This window comes from Paramormyrops kingsleyae, chromosome 25, assembly GCF_048594095.1.
Source record: "Paramormyrops kingsleyae isolate MSU_618 chromosome 25, PKINGS_0.4, whole genome shotgun sequence".
In the NCBI taxonomy this organism is placed as follows: Eukaryota; Metazoa; Chordata; class Actinopteri; order Osteoglossiformes; family Mormyridae; genus Paramormyrops; species Paramormyrops kingsleyae.
The window spans coordinates 19844503-19868533 of NC_132821.1; the positions used below are offsets into that span (position 1 = coordinate 19844503).

Sequence of the window (24031 nt, forward strand, 5' to 3'; positions counted from 1 at the left end):
CCTTCATACCGCGTGGGCGTAACAAAACAACACCGTTACATCCTCCCCCCCCCCTCCCCAATTTATCCAATATTAATCAGACGCATGAAGCGCTAATATATTTATTTCTCGTCCCCGAAATAATGAAAATTAGACAATAAGATTTAAACTAATTATTTCCTTCTGTGCATTTCAACAAAATTCTGCGAACAACCTTATTTTGCCTATTCTTTAAAATCCTACTCTGACCAGTAGTGGGCAATCTCGAAACCGGACAATTCTGAACTGAGATTCAAACGTGTGAGCGATGCTTTCGTTTGGAACATCAATGCAGAGCAGCACTGGTCATCTTAAAATATTCATATAAAAAGGTTTAGCTGGAGTTTTTTATTGCTGCCTCAATTGTTTAACCCTTTTGTAGTCTCGTCATGCATTCCCTTTCTTAATGTCCATACCTCCTGCTTGTCGACATTTTACCAGCCACGTGTAAGACAGTAATATCATGCTTTATGGATAAAAATGATCGAGGAGCCACAGGTGTTTGTCAGAATGGCATTGGGGTGTCAGAGGCCACACCCCCCACCCCCACAGGTGATGACATCACAAATATTTACCCAAAGAAGAAGTGGTACCAGAAACAGATTTGGGAGTCAGCTTCATGAGGATGTGAGCAGGCAGGAGGAAAAAAATGGAGAAATTACCCACAGAGCTAAAGTCTCCAGCCTTGACACACAGCTGCCAATGTGCATCCCACTGGGCTGGTGTAGGGGACTATGACCAAAGAAGGGCTGACCCAGCAGAGGGGACTTTTCACGCCATGTGGGTGTCAGAAGCTGACCGTCCGGAGATGTACCTAACACAGGGCCTGTCTGTCTGCACTGAGTACAGTCTGTATGTTTCCCATGGTGAGGATGCCGCTCTGGAGTTTGTGAGGTCATCGACACACTCGCAAAATGTGGCAATACTAACCCCAATCTGTCATCAATCTTTTAATGCCATATAATCTGCTAATATAACATTACTCTTCTTCCAAATCCTCCTCTGATCAGTAGAGAGAAGTCTGGAAAACAGACGGCTTGAAAACAAAGTAACAGCGATTCAAACAACATGTCTTACCAAAACGTGTGTGTGATGCTTATGCTGGGTGAAGATAGTCACAGTATCGGCCATCTTAAACTACGGATATAAAGCAGATTATTTATACACAACAGGCCAGAAGTTTGGGCTCCGATTTAAAAAAATAAAATAAAAAATGATAATGATAATGAATGCGATTGCCAAAGTACGAATTTCGTCAAAATAACCACCCCTTGCCTTTATCACAGCAGCAGATTCACAGCATCCTTGCCAGCAAATTTTGCAAATAACTTGTATCCAAACCCTCCCAGCACCCTTTCGGGCATGCAGACAGTTCTCTCTCATTTGCTAGATGCTCATTTCAAACTTCTTGGTCCAACTCATCCCATGGATGCACTTTTGTCTGTCAGTAAGACCTGCGCCCAGTCCTGAATACTCCAGTGTTTGTGTTATTTAACCTGGAGTAGTCTTTTTTTCTAACACCACAAAGTGAAGGTTTTCTGGCAGTAACACAACCATATAGCCCAGTTGCTCTCAGTCTTCACTTGACTGTACCGGTTTCTCTCTGTTCACACTAGGGGTGTGCAAAGCAGCCGGTATTTGTATCTGTATTTGTATTTGTTGAGGGGGGAAAAGTATTTGTATTTGTATTCGTATTCGAGTAAAATTCAAAATAGGCGTAAAAATCCAGTTTTTTTGCGTTGCACTTCTAATTTACGTTATAGTGTAAGTATTCTTTAATTATATCCATTATAATAATTATGGATATGCAGTAGACAGAGTAACTTAAACGTACCATATAACTCCTACAAGTGCATCCAATTCGACACAACTACACAAGCATTGTTTTAACCTTTTTAACCAAACGTTAACGTTACTCTGTCAACAGCCTATTGTCTAAATTACCGAGCTAACAGAGCTACGTAAACAGAGCGAACATGAGAGCACCTGACTGCAGACGTCAATAATGCAGCGTAATGGAATAATCTCCCGATCAAACTCCGCTTCCCGAAAGTTATAAACTGCCTCCGGAACCCAGTTAAGGTACAAAAATCTATTCAACAAAAACAGTGATACAGTTAAGTCTTTTTTCGCTCAGCCGAGCCTTCTCTGTTGCTGTGTGGAGCAGCCTGTGTCAGTCACCTCTCTTACTCTTCCCCCCCCCGACTCCTGAACTCACTCACTCACTCACTCATCCGGGCATGCACTGCGGTCTCAAGAGGAAACGCAGCTTTTTGATATAAAGTTTTTCTTGTTCCCGAATACAAATATTTTTTAAAGTATTTGTTCGAAATAAGTATTCGTAAAAAACACATTATTTGTGCCTTTCCGAATACCGTATTCGGGTTCGGCTCCACCCCTAGTTCACACTAATCACAGACCGCAGACCATTACAGTCATCTTCCAATTTCTTTTGCACATCACAACTAAGTGTTGATCTTCAGCCTTTGATGTCACTTTCCTTGTTTTCCTTGCACTAGACTGTTTCTGGTCACTGTTGCTTTCTGTCAACCTTTTCCTCTGTAAACAGCAGGTCACTGCATGCTTGGAGACATTTAACATTCTGGCTATCTGGCGAAGGGAGAACGCTTCTTCACTCAAAATTTCAATTTGAGCCCCTCTGTTACATTGTCAGCTTTGCCTTTCTAGACATCACAAGCATAAAAATAGCAAATATTTATAAAAAAAACCTGACTCATCAGTGTGATACAGAAGATGCATTAAACCTCTGACAGACTGATGTGGGACAAGGCAGACATGTGATTATCGTTTAGTTTATTAAGACACAATCAGGAGAAGCCAGGAGCAAATCAGGTTATGACATCAGTAAATAGAATTCCAACACAAAGTGAGTGTTAATAAGCTAAAGACAGACTTGATATGTCTTCTACAAAACCAATAGTTTCAGCCATTGTGGTTAAATGTGTTACTAAAAAAAATATTTTAACATTTCTAATATTTTCTTTTAATAAAAGTTTGACAAAGCAGTGTATTTTTTTTGGTGCCACTTTACAATAAGGCTAACCATATGAAGAGTCTATGAATGGTTTATAATCTGGTTATTAATTGTAGATTAGTAATGGTACTAATTGTAAAGGTTGCAGCACTTATTAGTAGACAATTTAAAACAAGTTATAACAGTTTTCTTTTTTATTAATGAGTTACTACCATTTACCAGGCAAAAGGGAGCCTTATTGTAAAGTGGTGCCTTTTTTTAATACCCGAGGGGGGCCCAAATTTCTGGCCGCCAGTGTACATACTGTATTCTGATTTTTTTAACTATATTTTTACACGCCTCTCAGTCTGTGCTCCTCTTTCACCATCTCTGCTTCCTGCTCATCTTCCCTCTCCAGTCTGTGTCCTCTGCGCTCCTGTTACTTCTCCAGGCTGCCATTTGCAACTTTTCCCTCCATCACTCTTCTCCTCACTTTGCTCCTCCACTCTCTCTCTCTCTCTCCCTCTCCCTCACGTCTGCGTTTCTCCAGGCCCCCTCTCCTCCTGGTCACTCTGGACTGTCTCTCTTGCTCAGACTGCTGTTTCTGGAAAATTTTATTGGTACACTCGATCCAGTGCATCAGTTCATGCAGAATCCTGTAGATCCACAACTTCATGGCGAAAGTGTTGCCATTTCCTGAGCCGTCTGGAAGCTTGCAGGGGATGGAATGTGAAGCAGAAATATGAAGGAGAACAAGAAAATACAGACCGTTAACTTTCATAGTAAAATGAGTATGACTAAAATATTTTTGTTATTTTTTGTAAAAGAAAGAATAAAAAAAAGAAATAAAAATAAAATAAATATTAGTGCCCTGGCCTTGACATGGGTCTTGCCTACACATGCATCTTCCTTGTTTAAAGTACATTAAAACTCAAATTTATCAAACCCTTTCTAAACAGCTTCATATCACACAGATACTGTGTGGCGAAATGCACTTCACCTCTGTGGGCTTTATGCACTGGAGGAGATTCCTGAGGTTGCCTTGCACTGTGTTTTGCATGTCCTTGTAATCCTTTTCCACTTTGTTTTGCATTATCCTGTATTCGTCTTCCTCCTGTTCCACTAACTCCTCCTTCTCCTCCCTACACATCACTGTCTCCAGTAACATGAAGCAATGATGGAGGGCGGGATGCATGATCGACAGCTGCTCGTCCGCCGAGAGATGGGGTGAGGTTGGGGGCAGGGTGATGATGCGATCCTTTGTCAATGTGATGTCTGAAGTGAAGCTCTCCTTCTCTTTCTGATGGTCGGAGGGAGCAGAGTAACAGTCAGAGACACTCACTGCCCAGCCCCAGCCTTCCCCCTAGCTGAAGAGTCACCCAAAGTGGGCACCATGAAGCTTGGCAAACAATCACCAGGGGAACCTGACAAAGGATCTGATTTTCAGTAACATAGTATAGTGTGTCATCTATATGGCAGAAAATCTGCTTAGACAAACAGGGCACATATGATGTAATTTCCAAAATTAGGGGCAAAAATTGAATACAATTAATGTTAAATTTCTTCAATGTACTTTAGTTTAAAAAGAGCATTACCATCTTGCTTCATTAGATGCAGATGAGCCATGACTTAAATCTCACCATCCAAGTAGCCGTGAAGACATGATATCACATCACAATTCAAACTAAACTTCCATCAACAGGCCAACGTCAGAGTCACCCCCTGCACTAGTGGCCGGCTCACTACAGGACACACATAGGTGGCAAATTCAGGGACACCCAACTGCGTGTCTTTGCACTCGGGGGGGAAACCTGGCCAACATGTAAACCCCACACACAAAGGGTGGGGTCTGGAGTGTAAAGCACCAACCCAAGCGGGGGGAAGTAGCATGGTGCTCTGTGATGTGCTCAGGAGTGAAGGTTTGAGCCTAAGGGGTAACATTCACCTCTCCTTCTCTAGTGGTTCTATTGGTGTTTCCAGACCTGTGAATGACAAAAGCTGCCAAACCCGCTCTAAACGGATAATGGCACCTTCAGGCAGAAAGTCAGCCGTCTGCTAGCTCACATTCCACTGGCTCCAGGGGTAACTAGACATTCCTGAATTCTGCCCCCCCCATCAAGATGTGTCCTTGGGCCCTCACAGTGGTACCTCTGGAAGATAATGCTGACTTAGGGGGGTTCCCAAGCATGTTTTGTTGACCGAAGAAAACAGTTACCTGACCCATTATTGCAAAACTCAATGCAGAGTTAGAGTTGTGAAAACATGTGAATGACTACTATAATGAGTTGACGGCGGCCACAGAATTCACAGTAAACCCCAAAGGGGCAGGTTGGATGTGAATCCGGGAGCTGTCACCAGCAGTTACAGATGCTAAATATATACTTGCATAAACAGAACAAACAAATATTCATGAACAAAAGAAAACATAAAATTAGGGGGGTGATATATCGCTTGATGGGTTTTGATTGGATACTGTGCCTGGGAAGGTCGTTGGTTCAAATCTAAGGCTGGCAAACTGATTTCTCATTGGACCATTGAGGACAGCCATTAACCCTAATTGCTCCAGGAATTGCCTGAACCTGCTTTCTTAAAAAATGTAGGAGTCTCCGCCAAATAATAAAAAAAAAGCACATTAAGCGCAATACTGACAGAACACTACAGGTTCAATCTAGAAGTGTACTTGTGAGACCAGATCACCTTGAAAACCTTCTGGAAAGTCTGCAAAGTAATTAAAAAGATGTGTCGTCAAATGAAGCACGCGGACAAGTTCGGACTAGGTGCGACTCCCTTCGGCGTACAAGCCCCGCGTCTTTGCTATGCGGTTACTGGAAGTGCCAGCGGAGGCAGAGTGGGAGCGGAGACAGTTTTCTGATCCCCTGCGAACTCGGACCTAAAGCCGTGCGTGGGGGCGGCGAAAGGGAGACGGACAGCAGGGCCGAGAAGCTTCGCAAAAAGCCCACAGGCGGCGCCAGCGGAACCAGCGTGGGTCTGAACTTGCCGAAAAATTCGCTGCCTCTTCCCGGCTGCCTGCCCAATATCACTGAATTATATAAAAAGCATATATTGGTAAGGAAAATTATATGAAACCTAACATGCAGGCCTAAAACATGAGACAAGTAGAACATGTTTAAGCAAACCCTGAGATGTAGGCTAGTCCTCTTCGACCTAATGTGTTCTAATACAAGTGGATGGGATACAGCGGCTCCTCTTGCAGGTGATAATATGGATACTTACGTAGAGCTCCAGCAGTCTAGTGCAGGCCTTTTCCAACAAGTCGGCCAGCCCAGGCAGTTCACACTCCGCCGAGGATCCACCTGCCGCCGACAACCCACTGCGCATAGTGACGTCGGAATGACATCTTTAATATGTCGTTTTTGGACGTCCAATTTTGGTCCACTGAAGGGGTTGTTTTGTAACGCCAGGCGACGTCTTTTTTTGACGTCTAATGAACGTCTAGTATTGACGGCTGTGGGACCTCCATGTATGGGCTATTTATAGTCCAAACGTGGTCGTTGTGGACGTCTTATAATACCAAAAGCAGACTAATTTTAGACATTGTGTATGTCGTGTCTCGACTAAATTCATATATAAATGAACAATTTCACCATGCTTTCAATTAAAACTTAAACTTAAATAACGTATTGCTGCGACGGGCAGATGGAGGTATCGCGAGCAGAGAAACACAGAGACTACTCTGTCGGGGAATATCCCGTCAATTAATAATCCGTACAAGGATTACATCAGGCACCCAAAAAGCACCAAACATAATTATATGTAAGAAACACAAAGTTGTCAGACAACGAACTGTAAGACGCATCCACGGTGGGACATTTATGTAAGCTAATTACACACGAGGATCAGACCGGGTACACACAAGACACATGTAAACACATGCGCAACAATAAGGAATTACCTATTAATTAACAATAACAGCAACAACACAACAATGGCTATTTACAACTGCACGCGGGGCATGCTGGGACATGAGCCCCGCCGGTGCGACAGTGTATACAACAGAACAGTACAGAGCTAAAGTATCATGAAAAGTAAAAAACATAATTTAGCATTAACCTGGTTTAGCAAGCTGGATGTTAATTTGTTCGACCGGGCATCAAGCTGCTGCCAGATTTTGAAATACCGCGTTCTGCACGTGCACAAAAGTGTCCGCGAGGGACGTGGATGAAACTGTTACAGCTGCTCTGCACTACTCAGTTTTCACATGGTTTTCAGAACGAACATAAAAAACAATGCACGATATAATTTATTGTCATATCAGGGCAAATGCACATAAAATACGTACGCATTGGCATAATAAATCATGTTTGTTTCGAAATAATCATCTGTATTCACATTTATTATGTTAACAACAATGTTGATATTTGTAAATAAAACTATATTTCCTGCACCTGTCATAGTCGTCCAAATAACGTCAAAAAAATTACGTTCAAATGTTGAATGTCATATTGACGTGCAAGTTGGGTCATGGATGGACGTTCAAATTGTGGACCTAGTTTGGACGTTGTATAGATGTCCAGAATTGGTCATGGACTGACGGACCTAATATAGACATGATCTGCACGCCTATCCGACGTCCAATGTTTAGTGGGAAGGAGCGCCTACTCCTGAGATTCATCACCATAAACTGCGGAAGACTAATGGAATTCCAATGAGTTGCCAAATTAATATCGAAAAATACTTTCATGCAGTTGTTACAGATGTTCTCTGCTCCTAACGTAAACTCAGACTATTAAACTGAACTAGGTTATTCTTATGAGCTAGTTTCATCCGATCAAAACTATGCGAAATGCGCACTACCCAGTGCCTGGGTGAAGCTGCAGCCTGCGGCGTTTATGTTTCAGGCTGTCCGGAGCTTAGGTTACCCGGTTACGGTATTAGGTTTTCACATCCAGCCCCCAACTCCCTCCCGACAGGAAAACGGCGGAGTTTAAAATGCTGGAGTCCAAAAGACTCTTCAGTGGGACAACTCAGGAGGGGCGGGGGGCGACGCGCGGGGACATTCTAAAACGCTTAACGTGAAAAGGCTTAACGTAACTTAATGTACCAAAACAGCGACCAATAAAGCACCAAATTTCTGACATATCTGGCCATAAAGACTTTCACCTTTTCTTTGCAGCCACTTCAGATTGCTATATTAGTGCCAATTCTAATAGTACTATCATCGTCCTTGATCTTCAGATTCTAAATATGCCCCTGTTAGTTCAAAACTGATACCAACCAGAAAGCAATATTGTCAAGCCCTGCTCGTGCCGATCCCCCCGTGTGCCACGCCCCCTCGCTACCTGATGTGGAATCCCCGTGTCCCCCGTTTGCGTTAGGTATGTTTTCCCCAGTCCGGTCATTAACGTCGTTTCGTCGGTTCTGCATGGTCCGTGTTCCTGCTCGTTTTGTACTTTGAATTAAACCCCGTGTTTTTCGACTCCTTGAGTCCTGCCTCTGCTTCCGCGGTCTGTGCCTCGTGCATTCCGTGACACAATATTATTTGTGAGGCGAATTTAGCTCTCCATTACTTAATATACTGACAAGTTCTGATGGAGAATGATAAACTTAAAACTTATTATCATTACTAAGTGTTACACGAAAAAAAAACCCACAAGAAATTACACGTACGGATTGACGCAGTAACTGACTACTCGGGAAACAGTATGCTATACATATATAGTGCAATAAAAAAAAAATCACAAACGGTCCTAATAATTTCAAAGTAACAAATACAGAACCATACCTACCTATGAACGCGCAAACTTCTTAAATCCCAAATCTTATATAGAATAGGGTGACCAGATAATCCATGTCAGGGAGGACACTTTGAGCTACTTCGGGTTTTACAAACTACTTCCAAATTAAAAGGCTCCTGTGCTCGGCTAAAGAGTTCAGCTCTTCTTGTGCTTTGACTGGTTTGTTTCCTTGACTGAAAGACTCATCCAGCTGTTTTACATTAGCATTAGTGACACATGCATGCTTATAGGACACTGACCAATCAACACACAGCAAGAACTCGGTGCTCAAGTGAAATCCAAGTCCGTTTAATTGAAATGGTAATTTACAATTCCTGTCCTAGCTCAGAGTGTCCTCCCTGACATGGATTATCTGGTCACCCTAATATAGAACAACAACCTTCGCCCCTTCTTTGCCTACTAAAAAACTGCTTATCCAGCACGTTAGTTTATAGGCGTCTGCTACATTGGCCACCTCCTGTGCAGTCGATCAATAGGCTAATTAAAGGAGGACGGCGATTGGATGGACGTCGGTTTGGGTACCGACTGGAGCTTGGCACAAGTCCAGTGAGTTTCCTATACTCAGCTGGTTCCCGTAAGAAGAGGGCGTCTGCAAATAATAATAATAATAATAATAATAATAATAATAATAATAATAATAAACGAAATATATGAACACCTTACAGTCCATTGCACTTCTTTATGAGTCTTTTTCAATGCTTTGTTTTTCTTAGAATGGGCGTCAACGGAGAGGAAAATGCTTAACGTGAGCTAAGAGCATATTCCTAATATTTTGGATTTGATTTACAGCGATTAATAATCACCAAATTTCTCACAGACATATCTGGTCATAAAGACTCACCTTTTCTTTGCAGCCACTTCAGATTAATATTTTTTCAGTGCCATTTCTAATAGTACTAATATATTACTGTTATATTAAATGTTATTATGTTATTAGTTGACCACCGTCATAGCCTATATAATATATATTGTAAAGAAATACTTTTGTAATTCTTTTTTAACTTAACTGATTAAAATACCACAACATATACAAGAAAGAAACTCACAAAACCTAACTTACATACAGTACAACTATATACAATCAAGCAGCAAAGTCACTGGCCATTGTTTTCCATTAATAAAATTCAACAGGTTTACCTGGCTCAATGAGGAAGCTATTGAGTGGGCCATCACAGGCTACATAGGTTAAGCTAAGGTGTTGGACTCTGTTCTGTGTATGGCCACACTCAAAAAAATGAATTTGAGGTCTGTTCAAATTAACCATATACATTTAATTGAGATTAATTAAAAAACATAAGTTGGTGTGTTGTACATAAATACTTTATGACAGTTGAACATAAATCTGTGGAAGTTTGTTTAAACACAATAATTTTATGTTGGTTTTAAATAATCAATTTGATTAAAAAAAATGATTGTTTTTCTACTACGCATGCGCATCCCTAACCGGATTTGCGAAATTTTACAGCGGAAGCAGGTGCCATTTTCATTTTTAGGCGGATTTCGCGGTTGACTGGAGTGAGCGGGAGTATTTTGTGCTTCGTTACGAATGTAGGTACCCAAGTCGCTAATTATATATCAGTATTTATGTTTCCTTTACTCATTAAGCTGTTTTAACAGTTAGCTGATTTGCTAGGATTTGATGCACATTATTTTTCTAACGTGCTAACAGTCGCTAGCAGGCTAACGATACCTTGGATTCGAAAATACAACCATTATTTCATTTTTTTAAATTCATATTATTGATTTATTTTAGTGCATAAATTACAAGGAAACGTCTGATGAGCTGAATGTCTGTCTTTCATGTATTCATTCGCTTAACGTCAGCCGTACATAATGTAAGCAATCGGATAGTCGACAAAAGAATGCTCATTACAGCCATTAGACTTGACTTGGACTTTAGATAGGTAGCCCATCTAATTAACAAGACCCTCATGAGTAAAAGAGTGTGTAGAGACCTCAAGTGTGCAGTGCAGGGGTACTACAAGACCAAGATTAGAAACATTTTAGTGTATTTTTTAAATAAAACTTTACATTTACTTACATTTTTAAACCCTTTAGTTAGAGTTGCACTTATATAAGTTGAGGGTTTTGGTGTGATTAGATGCTCACGTGCTGGTAATTGTACTCAACCCAAATTTCTTATAACTGCTACAATGGTAGCTATGATGTAGTTGTGTTCATTTGGCATGTGGAGACAGGGATACAATTACAGTTAGAGGGCTATAGTTAGGGTGATTGTAGGGACTCAGAACCACAAATTTATTTAGTATTGTTACTTATCAGTGTGTACTTGCAGTCCTCTGTAGCTGTACTTGCTCTCAAAAAACTGGTATTGGTGCATATCCACCTTTAGGGCAGTAATGTCTAATTTTCTTTTACCTTATCGTGTTTATTCTGCAGAGTTCTTCCAGATTACGACTGCAGTCAAGTTTCTTTGCAGGTCTTGACAAAGCAACAGACAAATTAATGACAATTTTTGGGAGCAAGGGAGGAGTTTGTGGAAGAAAAATAAAAAGGGTATTGGAGGGCTTCTCAGGTTAGTAGCGATTACACCTTGTTGATTCTTCAACTGAAATTATTTTTATAGGATCATAGAAAGTGGTTTACACAAATTCCTAGTTGTATTATGTTTTTCTTTTTGGTTGACTCAAGAGAGTAATAGTTCACATATACAGTATATAAAAAGCAATATTGTCTTGATTTATAGAACAACTCAATAGATGTTCAAAGGGAATGTATCCTCAAAGCCTTGTGCGTGTACTTCAGCGAAGACCACCAAGAGCTTGTAAAAGAATACGTCGTAAGTTTAATAATTTTACCGAATTTCTATGTGTGATTAATTTGTGTATACATTATATTGTGCGTAAATGTTCAAGTATGCTTTGAGGTGTTAGATATTTAGATAAAATGAGAGTTTGAGGTTAATTCAGATAGGCGGGGATCACTATATATTTTAAGGCTTAAATTATAAAAAAAGTTTATGTATATGGTCTTTCTATATCGTGGATTTTCACCTATCGCTGATGGGTCTGGATCCCTATCGTGGAAGTTACGTTCCAGACCCATCAGTGATTGGTGAAAATCCGCAATATAGAAAGACCATATACATACTTTTTTATAGTTTAAGCCTTAAAATACCACTCCCACATGCTTTAAACACATGTGAATTTATTAAAAAGCACTTTGTAAACACATATGATATGTGGATGTTGGGCTAAGGATATGAGTGAAATAAAATATGAGAATTTCTGGTATCATTCGAATGTTTCTAGTAATGCATTGCGTAGGTCTTACATTTTACTCATAATGGTCTTAAAAGGTCTTAAATTAACTTACTGAAACCTGCAAGAACCCTGTTTCACAGAACTGGACATTTTCATATTCAGTTCAATCCACAGTTCAGAAATGGCAAGAACCACAAGTTCAACTCTCCTGAAAGTTGCGGCTTGCATTTACATGGCAGCTGGAGAAAATTTTCAGGCATCCGACTGGACAGTTACGGATGTCACAAATGTCCCGCAACAAGCAAATGGTTATGACTGTGATATTTCTGCCATTGTGTATGCCTGCTCAATCAGCAACTCACCAATAGGGTCAGCTGACAACCATGAAGCCAGGTTTTGGATTCACTCCCTAGTTGAAGACGGCAAGCCAGTAAAAACCAGACGATCAGGCCTCTCACAAAAAAAAAACTGTTATGCCACAGGAGAAAGGTGCAGTCATATGTTGCAGAGATGAAGGTTGTGTCTATGAGAAAAAGAAAGTACAACTCCACCTTGCAAGGGTGAAAGCTAAATCACAAACACACTAAGAACTGGACCCTGTGCTATTCACCAAAATGTAAGGGTCACGGTGAGGGAAGCAAAGAGGTGAAGGCAGGCGTGGGCGGAAACCAAGGGGCGTTATTTAAAGTAAAACACAACAAGTAAGGCTAAAGGAAATGGAACGCAAAGGGTCAAAACTAGGCAGGGAGAACGGTGGAAAAACACAGGGTGCAGTCAGCAGTATAATATTACAATGTAACAACACAATGACCAGACTGGGGAGCTTAGGACAAGAAAGCATTATATACACCACAGATGAGGGAGCAGACGAGAGGCACCTGGGATCATCCACATGAGGGCTGAAACAAGGGACAGGGTTAAACAAGGAACAGGTGTGGCTCGTTAGTGCCACACCACAGGGAACACAGGGGCAAAAGGCATGCGGGGCGTGACAGTAAGGGAGATCCAGAGTACAAGGATCAGAACATTTTGTGTCATTTGTAGGCGGTGGTTTCACACTAAGTGCCAAAAGTCACCTGATCTTTTAGTCGTTGCATGTACCAACTACCCCAAATGTCTAATGTGTTCAAGCTGAATCAGTACATGTGGCATTTTGATTGGGAAAGAATACTTTGCAACACAACCAGACTCAGAGGGGGAGCCCATCCTCCTGAAGATAGCAGGGGACGTCAAAGTTCCAATTCACATTTTCCCAGTCTTAACATTTGAGACACAAAGTGGGGAGCAGGGAGGTGATGACAGGCAAGTGGTGAAGCTGCTTCAGATGGTGGGGTGAACAGTAGTACGGCAGCAGGGCATACAGGGAAGTCATCACAGGCAGAAGGGCATACAGGGAAGTCATCACAGGCAAAAGGGCGTTGCATGTAGTTGCAGGCAGTGGGGTAGGCAGGATATCTTGAAAATTTGGGGACTCCAGGTCTATGTTCGATTATGCATTTCAACAAATGCACGGTCAGCAAGGCGCTCTCGAATTACACACGAATTACACACTTCTAAAAAGAAGAGTGGAAATTATTTATTCAGTAAACTTTGGCGGCTGGAGTGACGTGTTTTTTTAGTGCCAAATTTAATTGCCAATTGTTAGCTGGTGCTGTATGCTGCTTAACTTGCTTTTTGGCATGTAGATTTGTTTGCAAAAAAGCACAGCAACAGGCGAATAAAACTGTATTGAGTGTGTAGCCTGTATTTGATTACTGTATTTCAGTTTGTTTGCCAGGGGGCTATAATAAAATATACAAATGTACATGTAATGCCTTTTTATTTTATTTTTCATTTTTGGGAATATTATATGTAACATTTTAGTATAGATAACGATGCAGCAACAGTCAAATAAGTCAAAGCTACACTGAACATAATTGGAGACTAGTGTGGTGTTTTTAAACTTGGTCAAGCTTGTTCCCAGTAACAAAACAATTAATTGAATTACACATATACATAACACATTAAAACAGGATTATTGTGGAACTCAAAATGTTATTTGTACAATGTAATTGTAAGTCTATGCACATGTGATCACTGGAACATTAAATGTAACACAAGAAACCATAGTATATCAGTAGGCGATCCCTTAAATCTTTCTCATAGTTTTCAACTAGCTATATACTACAACAGCATCACAGAATGCCTGAAATTCAGCTCGGCTTTTGGTTTTGGTGCCACCCTAAGATTTTCAGTGGCCCCATCTGGCCACCCCTATGAAAAATTTCTGGAGCTCCAGGTAGCACACCCCTGGAGGAGTAGGGGAAATAAAAAGTGTAATTAGCCAAAGCAATACAAATGGTTAGGTGAGTGCAATATGTAAGCTCCGGCAGATAAGGCTGTGGCAGCATAAGTAGGAGGGAGAGGCAGGTGGGAATGCAGGCATGGGGGGTCCCTGAAATGTCAGCACTCCAATCCACAAGGGGGTGTGAAGCTAGAGTGACAGCGCTGACAGTTCAGTTCATCCAAAGCCAATGGCACCGATCCCCACCCAGCTCTACACCTCACACTATAGGTCTAACTGGGAGTGAGCAGTTAGCTAGAGCTAGAACTAAAGTCCCTGTAAGTGTGTTTTTAGTCTAGACTTGAATATTAAGCGAGAACCTGAATTGAGTCAGCCTCACAAAAACAGGATCTTCAGAACTATATCCACGTCACAGATCGCATAAATCATTAGGCCTACATAAATCATTACATGAAGAAATAGTGGCCACAGCAAACGTCACTAACTCCAGGGAACAATAATGTTGTTAAAACGCGACTTGCTGATCCGACAACAGTATTTCTCCATCCACTCCATATAAAGCTTGGTCTAATGAAGAACTTTGTTAAAGCGATGGATCGAAGTGGACTTGGATTTACGTACTTAAGACAGAAATTTGCCCGGATCAGTGATGCACAAATCAAGGAAGGGATCTTTGTAGGACCTTAAATTAGGGAACTAATTAAAAAACAGAATTTTGATTGTCAGTTGAACCCGACTGAAAAGGCGGCGTGGGAGTCTTTCAAGAGCGTTTGTCAGAACTTCTTAGGAAATTATAAAGTAGTCAACTACCAAGAAATAGTTGATGATCTGTTGAAGTCGTACATGACCTTGGGGTGTAATACGTCACTAATGATACATTTCTTCCGCTCACATTTGGATTTCTTCCCAGCCAACATTGGAGCTGTCAGTGATGAGCATGGTGAACGGTTCCATCAGGATATTTCCCAAATGGAAAAACGGTACCAAGGCAGGTGGAGCCCAAGTATGTTAGCTGACTATTGTTGGACCCTTAAGAGGGATGTCCCTGAGGTAAATTTTTGTTAAACAGTGTAATTAAACGAGGACGGCGATTGGATGGACGTCAATTTGGGTACCGACCAAGGGTGTTTCCTACACAGAGGTTCCCGTAAGAAGAAGAGGGCGTCTGCAAATAATAATTAAAGAACACCTTACAGTCCATTGAATTTATTTATTATTGTTTTTTTAATGTTTTCTTTGTTCTTATAATGGGCGTCAATGGAGAGGAAAATGCTTAACGTGAGATAAAGTGCATATTCCTAATATTTTGCATTTGATTTTTTGTTAGGTGAAAGTCTTTATGACCAGATATGTCTGTGAGAAATTTGGTGATTATTGCCGCAACCCCCCCCCCCCCCCAATAAATCAGAACCAGCTTTCAGGTTCCGCAGCGCTATCGAATTTCACCTGTCACATCAATGCTCAGATCCACGCTACATATCATCCATATCATAACGCAATGTAAAATAGTTCCAATTTAATACAAGAACCTAACAATCGGTCAGTGACAATGAGTAAGTGGGAAACGACTCATTCAGAAATGTGGCGCTCAGGAGCACTGACATACTGGCAATATACACTGTCTATTAGCCTATCTATACCGCTTTATCCATCTGGGTCTTACCAAAAATATTGGGACACCCCTCCAAATCATTGAATTCAGGTGTCCCAATATTTTTGGTAATAAAGTGTATCTAACCATTTTGACTGTCATGCGTAATACTTTTCATTTTGGTGGCACTGAGAAACAATTTTACATTGCGTTATGATATGGATGATACGTAGCGTGGATCTGCGCATTGATGTGACAGGTGATTAATCGTAATGCTAGTGATGGGCGGTAGCGCCGCTACATATAGCGAAGCTATTAGTTTAACTACATTTTGTAGTAGCTTGCCTGTAGCGTCGCTGATTTCTGAATCAAATAACTCTCCAGTAGTTACGTTATTTATTTGATCAAGTAGCGACGTAGCGTCCACAAAAGCTACAATTTCCAGGACATGTCTGAGAAAAGCAGAGGTTTCCTCTGTAGTATGATTTTGAAACGCAAAAATCAGACAGAAATAAAGCATGTTCATGCGCGACCTTGTACCCTGCTTCTACTGCCTGTCTATCGAAACACGCATGCGTATGGCAGCGTCATGAGATCGATATTTCAGTTTCAATTTCTGTCCTGAATGCACTGCGGCTGTCTGTGTTAGCGATGATTCTCACGTGACTCAGCGGCGCCAGGCAAGCAAATAGGCTGACTTGCGCGCGCGTGCGCGCACACACACACACACACACACACACACACACACACGCACACACACAGTTTAATATTTACAATAAAGTATTGAACTAGTGGGCCGTCGAACCATTCTTGCAACAATTAAACAGCAGAGATAGTTCGGGGTTTAATCACCAGATGGCGTTTATTACACCCGTATTAGTTACTGCAACCCACACACTCGCACTGCCCACCGTGCACGTCGCCCCGTTTACTCCTCACACACACAGTGGGCGCACACACACACACTCACAATACGTACAACAATAAACATTAACGATTATACATGACATAACACACAGCACATTTATAATGACACAAGCGATACTGACAACTATTTACAAGCTGGCATCAGTCCAACATGCTGCGCTGCCCGCCGGTACCTCCGCTCTACAGTATTTGTTTACTTATAGACTTTGCCCAAATTCTGTCCTGGGTTTTAACTAATTAATAAATAAAAAACACTTAAAAGCAATGAAAATGAATCCAACTTTAGCAATTTGATGATGCATACACCTTAGTTATTAAAAAGTATAGATACAACACAGGGGTGCCCTCCCCTTCCATCCCATCCCCCCAGCACTAAAACATGTAATTCATGACTTTGATTCTCATTTCAGTTTGGACCAGTTCATTTGCTGTTGTCCCAGTGATCACTCTCTGAGGCATGCTTATTAATCATGGTGTTGCATGTCGTCCGTAAACAGTTTAACACGGTTCTTAAACTTTAATCGACTTGTTTAATTGGGGTCTGAAGAAGTTTTCTCGCTAATGGAGGCCCTGAGGAAATAAGATGGCTGTTAATATGGTTTTTCTTTTCCCTAGAAATTTGTAATTGATTGGTTTAAACCTATAGCCATGTCTTGCCCATCGAACACTAAACAGTAGCTTACATTTGGTACTAAATAGTTTGTTTACTATAGTACTGGTTTACCTAGTAGTAGGCCAATAACTTTTTTTTTTGTTTTATTCCCAGAAGTAAGCTTTTATTTATGTCTCGATGCTTCACATAACGCAATGTCTACACTGTTAAATCATGGGTTGTTCTTTAATAAATGTCTTAACCAGTGCATCTGACTGTCATTTTGCACTGATCTGGCATTAGGTTGGTACAACGTGAAGTAGCTTCTGATGTAGTAAACTACTTTTGCCATATTTGTGTTACTTAGCTTCCTATATTTCTATGGGTGGTAGCTTTTGTGTAGTGAAGCTTAATTTATTGTTGAGTAACTGATAGCTTAGCTCACTACACTTTACAAGTAGCTTGCCCAACACTTCGTAATGCCCGAAGAGCCGCAGAGCGATGTAATGTATGTGTATGGCTGATGCCCAGTAAACCTGAACGTTGGTATTTTGTAGTGATTATCATGTTGTGAAAGTGCACAAACACAACACCGATGAGTATAGATAATGCATAGTGTATATTGCCCATTGATGTCACAGGTGAAAACTATTTGAAAAATATTTTGCACGTTTAATAAGGAGGTCTAGTGACAACTTTTCCGTACTATTGGAAATTTTGATTTTTCACCCCACCCTACTGAGTATGCACTCGGGTATCTATGTTTTAGTGCTTATCGTTTATTTTCACGTCATCGGACAGACTAATAATTTCAAAATTGCGGCAGGGACTCTATGAGCCCAGGCTTTCCTCATTTCCATGTAGCTTCGAACAAGAACATCTGCTAAATAATGCAATATGTTATATAATAAAGGATTTTATAAATAAAAGTAATTCTGATGATAATGAAATAAGTTCCTTTAAGTTTTCTTTATGTATTCCATTAATTCAATGAGTTATGTTGGCAATAGTTGGGTGTCACTGGTCAAAGCTCTATAGAGAATTACATTTCAATTCAATTTTATTTGTATAGTGCATTTTCACAATATTACATTGTCTCAAATGCCCACAGAGAGCAAGCCTGGGGCAACAGTGGGAAGTCAAATTAAAAAAAGTCTTGATTTATACGCTCCAATTTTAAGTCCGGGTGAAAATTCAGAATCACTGGGCTATGGCAAGCCGTTTTAACATTTAATCGCTATACTGGATATGTATTGCAAATCTCTAATTGAATTCTTCCTAGTCAAAAACAACATTTCAGATATCCACAATTGTCTTTTCAGATATCCACATCGTCATTCTTCCTAGGAGAAATTACGTCACTTTTGCCATTCACGTCTATTGGGCTTTTAATTTCAGATATCCAGAATGTTCGTTCTGGATATCTGCAATTGAATTCTTACTAGGAAAAACTCCCACTTCCGATAAAACGGCTTGCCATACTGGCCCGTAAGGCAGGCAGGAGAGACGTCACAGGCAGGAGAGACGTCACAGGCAGGAGGGCGGGCCATTTCAAGGCGCTGCTATAGAGAAGTTAGGATATGAATATGACTATGAATAGATCTGATGAAGCAAGATACTAAAAACTGCATTTTAATACGCAGTGTTACTCAGGAGCAGGGTATGACGCATAATCCGCATAACACACACACACTGTCTCGTCCTACACTATTCTCTCCGCCCTCTCCTATCCACACACACGGTAAGAGGACGCAGCGCTTCCGCACGGCGTCCTCGCCCTCAGCGAAGGCGGTGGCTTGCTCCCTTCCCCGTCGCTATCCAGGGTCGGAGGTTCCCGGTAGTCAAGCAGCGAGCGTACGGTCTCCGCCATGTACCGCTGGCTGGCGCTGTCTCCTCAGCTCTCAGCCACTGTTGCCAATTCCTCAGTAAAGAAAGTAGCTGTTGACTGTCCCAAAAGTCGCTAAATGACGCTAAGTCACTAAGTGTGCCAAGAAAAGTGTGCCAAGAAAACATCCCCCACACCATTACACCACCACCACCAGCCTGCACAGTGGTAACAAGGCATGATGGATCCATGTTCTCATTCTGTTTACGCCAAATTCTGACTCTACCATTTGAATGTCTCAACAGAAATCGAGACTCATCAGACCAGGCAACATTTTTCCAGTCTTCAACTGTCCAATTTTGGTGAGCTCGTGCAAATTGTAGCCTCTTTTTCCTATTTGTAGTGGAGATGAGTGGTACCCGGTGGGGTCTTCTGCTGTTGTAGCCCATCTGCCTCAAGGTTGTGCGTGTTGTGGCTTCACAAATGCTTTGCTGCATACCTCAGTTGTAACGAGTGGTTATTTCAGTCAAAGTTGCTCTTCTATCAGCTTGAATCAGTCGGCCCATTCTCCTCTGACCTCTAGCATCAACAAGGCATTTTCACCCACAGGACTGCCGCATACTGGATGTTTTTCCCTTTGCACACCATTCTTTGTAAACTCTAGAAATGGTTGTGCGTGAAAATCCCAGTAACTGAGCAGATTGTGAAATACTCAGACCGGCCCGTCTGGCACCAACAACCATGCCATGCTCAAAATTGCTTAAATCACCTTTGTTTCCCATTCTGACATTCAGTTTGGAGTTCAGGAGATTGTCTTGACCAGGACCACACCCCTAAATGCATTGAAGCAACTGCCATGTGATTGGTTGATTAGATAATTGCATTAATGAGAAATTGAACAGGTGTTCCTAATAATCTTTTAGGTGAGTGTAGTTCCCTGTGACAATATAAAAGGTAGAAAAGAACTAAAACAACTATGTTTAATTATTGAGGACTGTCCAGAATATCTTACTGCATCTACAATCCCAAAGAACAGGATGCATTTATATCTCTTTTAAATTTGGCAATCTTACAATTCACTGGATAAAAGAATCTTTAATGTTACCTCCCACCACTTATTCGTAATAATGAAAGTCCTAGGTAACATCCAAGTAGATCCCCAATCTATGTCATCGAACAGATTATTCCAGTAAAATACTGCAGCTGGCTTAGGGACAATATTCCTCTGAATTATATTGTCTAATGCGTTTGTTGGTCGCTTCTTTGCTCAGAAGATGACACATGTTGCCTATAAACAAATCCTCAGGAACTAGATGAGTAAAATAAAACCATTATCAATCCATCTTCCAATATAAAGTGTTTTGCGTTTATAAGTTATTTCTTGATTACTCTGGCGGAGTTACTTATTTTTGACAGCCAGGGAAGAATCAGGCACGGGCTTCGCGCATGCGCGGTTCATTTGCAGTCTGAACGCAGAGGGATGAATGTCTCCTGCTCGGACTGCGGCTGGGCGGGGCTGCTGCGCGACGACTGGCCGCCTGTGAGTGCTTTGGTACTGGAGAGGAATCCACGGCAACACCTGCCGTTCGGTGAGAAGAGTAAGAACGATACGTGCTTTCACGTCAGAGTCTCCAATAACACCAAAAAAGTAGCTAGATTTGTCGCTAGTCGCTTTTTTGAAAATGAGTCGCTAGAAGGGTCTAAAACCTCGCTAAATATAACGACAAAATCGCTAAGTTGCTCTCAGCCCGTCCTCACGGAGGTTATTTCAGGCGCGTCCACTGGCCGAACACTGGGGGGGACGACACACACGGCAGGTGTTCCGGGCAATTCGGTTTCCCTATGTTTCCCCTGTCTATCAGGAAATAATGTTTCCCCTAATATTAAGCAAAGAGGTATGTGAAATGTCTGAAAATCACTCAGGTACATTAATTATTACATGTGAATACTGTATTGTTATTAGTACCGAGGCCCAGAGTTGCTGTATACCCGTTTTAACAGGGGGAACCAAATATCCTGGATGTCAGGAAATAATGTTTCTCCTAATATTTAGGCAAATATGTGAGATGTCTGAAAATCACAGGTACATTATTACATGTGAATACAGTAGATCGTAGACAGTAGTCATAAGCAATACTAGACCGTTTTCATCAAGAAATATGTCTATCCAGCGAATTAAATACTTTCATTTATCTGTAAAAACCACGAAATATCTTAAAGGCGTGTGATGTTTTAAAATATATGGCTTGTTTACCTCAAGAGCTTCGTAAAAAGACATGAAAACAGCGAAACCGTATACAAATCAGCGCGCGACAGGGGAAACTGAATTGCCCGGAACACCTGGCTACACAACAGTGCGCATATGCCGCAAGTTCCAAGACAGCAATAATCACGTATCTAGCAATTGTAATGGCAATGAAGCGCCGCTTCTTTGATAATATTTGTTCCAGCTGCGCACGTCGGCGTTATTTCGGGCACACCATGTCCCCCTGTTCACCGGAGAAGTGGTTGCGTCCACAGGGGGGGGGGGGCATTTATTGCTTTAAACTAGAGTTGCCTTTCCCAAAACTAGTTGTTCGTCGCTAGTATTTTATATTGCATCTACCCATTTGTAGACATTGTCAGCACATGCTGATATGGAATGAAAGACGACACGACATTCCTTGATACTGTAATGCAACAGTAATTTCCTTAAGCTGCCACCACCTTTGGTGTGGTAGTCGTCCCCAGATTCCCCAAAAAGCCCACACACAGAAAACAGTAACAAGTACACTTTCCTTTGTTATTTACAAAATATATTGTTCATATAAAATACCAGGTTTAGGTGAATGCAGGTAGGGATACGGTTATGCCATCTAACCTGCGGAACACCAAGCCAGCAACTAGCACCACCCACCATTACGCAGTAATACGCACCCCCAAAAGATCTAAAGTAGGGATAGGTTAGACTTTAACACATTATTATGCATAGATAACCACCACCCCAATACAATAACACGTTCAAGGCACCGCAAACCCTCACACTAAAACAATACACACACTCAATACATAAGATATTCCCAATAAGCCACCCACTCTCCACACTAAACCATAGTAAACACCCCTCCCCAAACACACAATTCCTTTAACAAGATTAAAACCACCACCGAACATCCCTTTATCCAGCAGCCGCGAAGACCCTCCCGTGTGTCTGTAGATCAGTCTGCGGGCATCGGCGTCCCGAAAGGTCACCAAAAACGCACATAAAAAAAACAATACGCCGCACACAAGGTCTTCCTGTACGTCCCTCGCCGGTCACTCCATCCGAGAGTCAATCCAACAAGCCCCAAACGTCCTTTCTTGTGAACTGAGCGTCCAACAACATCCCTGCCTCACGGAAAAACCCCGCCATCTCTCACTCTCCCCTAAACAAAGTCCTCTACCCTTAAAACTTCCCCCAGGTGTCTATCATTCAATCGAAATCAAGACCCGCTAATCCTCTGAACCGCTAAACACGCACCTGATGACATTTTCCCAATCACATGTCATCACAATACGGTCGCACAGCCGAATAACTTTAAGTTTGATTTCGCTCGACACTGCCCTCTCCAGCACTGCCGGGGTAGTACAGTACAATTTCGTCTGATTTTCACCATCGCTGCAGTTACAGTAAACAACCACACGGCGCCGCGACTGCTCTATTTAAATATTCATGCCCCGTCATTATCCAAAACAGGGATCATCTCTCCATTCATCCAATACCACTGTTTGCCTGGCGTTAAAGGACGATTGAATAGGAAGTGGTTAAATATAACATATGTTGAGCAATTTTTTTGGATGAACATAAGTCTACGTGACTCTACAAAGTGCACAACTACATCTGTATCAGCTATACACTCACCTAAAGGATTATTAGGAACACCATACTAATACGATGTTTGACCTCCTTTCGCCTTCAGAACTGCCTTAATTCTACGTGGCATTGATTCAACAAGGTGCTGAAAGCATTCTTTAGAAATGTTGGCCCATATTGATAGGATAGCATCTTGCAGTTGATGGAGATTTGTGGGATGCACATCCAGGGCACGAAGCTCCCGTTCCACCACATCCCAAAGATGCTCTATTGGGTTGAGATCTGGTGACTGTGGGGGCCATTTTAGTACAATGAACTCATTGTCATGTTCAAGAAACCAATTTGAAATGATTCGAGCTTTGTGACATGGTGCATTATCCTGCTGGAAGTAGCCATCAGAGGATGGGTACATGGTGGTCATAAAGGGATGGACATGGTCAGAATCAATGCTCAGGTAGGCCGTGGCATTTAAACGATGCCCAATTGGCACTAAGGGGCCTAAAGTGTGCCAAGAAAACATCCCCCACACCATTACACCACCACCACCAGCCTGCACAGTGGTAACAAGGCATGATGGATCCATGTTCTCATTCTGTTTACGCCAAATTCTGACTCTACCATTTGAATGTCTCAACAGAAATCGAGACTCATCAGACCAGGCAACATTTTTCCAGTCTTCAACTGTCCAATTTAGGTGAGCTCGTGCAAATTGTAGCCTCTTTTTCCTATTTGTAGTGGAGATGAGTGGTACCCGGTGGGGTCTTCTGCTGTTGTAGCCCATCCGCCTCAAGGTTGTGCGTGTTGTGGCTTCACAAATGCTTTGCTGCATACCTCGGTTGTAACGAGTTTCAGTCAAAGTTGCTCTTCTATCAGCTTGAATCAGTCGGCCCATTCTCCTCTGACCTCTAGCATCAACAAGGCATTTTCGCCCACAGGACTGCCGCATACTGGATGTTTTTCCCTTTGCACACCATTCTTTGTAAACCCTAGAAATGGTTGTGCATGAAA

General features: G+C 41.7%; 2 protein-coding genes and 1 long non-coding RNA gene across 5 annotated transcripts in view; 1 reads left to right on the forward strand and 2 right to left on the reverse strand.

Annotated features, from left to right (window-relative positions):
• Positions 1-2815: 2815 nt before the first annotated feature.
• LOC140577571 (uncharacterized) lies at positions 2816-12798 on the reverse strand. Of its 3 annotated transcripts, none has more exons than XM_072706923.1 (5): positions 12335-12798; positions 7600-7644; positions 6227-6317; positions 3993-4292; positions 2816-3704 (listed from the first exon to the last, which is right to left on the reverse strand). In XM_072706923.1, the coding sequence occupies exons 2-5, from the start codon at positions 7629-7631 to the stop codon at positions 3432-3434; spliced, it is 696 nt and encodes a 231-aa protein (XP_072563024.1). In that variant the 5' UTR covers positions 7632-7644; positions 12335-12798; the 3' UTR covers positions 2816-3431. The 3 variants fall into 3 exon arrangements, with proteins under 3 accessions (XP_072563024.1, XP_023662596.2, XP_072563025.1); XM_023806828.2 differs by lacking the exon at positions 12335-12798 and adding an exon at positions 8740-9134; XM_072706924.1 differs by lacking the exon at positions 12335-12798 and adding an exon at positions 8293-8456.
• Positions 2816-24031, reverse strand: part of LOC111841228 (uncharacterized) — a 28240-nt gene continuing 7024 nt past the window's right edge. The window contains exon 4 of the transcript XR_011985484.1: positions 2816-3265. The gene's annotated coding sequence lies outside the window, so the exon portion shown is untranslated. The remainder of the gene's footprint in view (positions 3266-24031) is intronic.
• LOC111841229 (uncharacterized) lies at positions 10240-13776 on the forward strand. Its single transcript, XR_002837622.2, has 3 exons — positions 10240-10296; positions 11149-11548; positions 12135-13776. It is a non-coding gene; the product is annotated as an uncharacterized lncRNA (long non-coding RNA).

Bases quoted from the DNA above. Each gene is read 5' to 3' on its own strand.
- LOC140577571 (XM_072706923.1), bottom strand. From the start codon at position 7,631: ATGGTGATGAATCTCAGGAGTAGGCGCTCCTT. The intron at 6,318-7,599 runs CCCACTAAACAT...GCGCAGTGGGTT, and splicing joins CTCAGGAGTAGGCGCTCCTT to GTCGGCGGCAGGTGGATCCT. The intron at 3,705-3,992 runs GTGAAGTGCATT...ATCCCCTGCAAG, and splicing joins AGTGCATAAAGCCCACAGAG to CTTCCAGACGGCTCAGGAAA.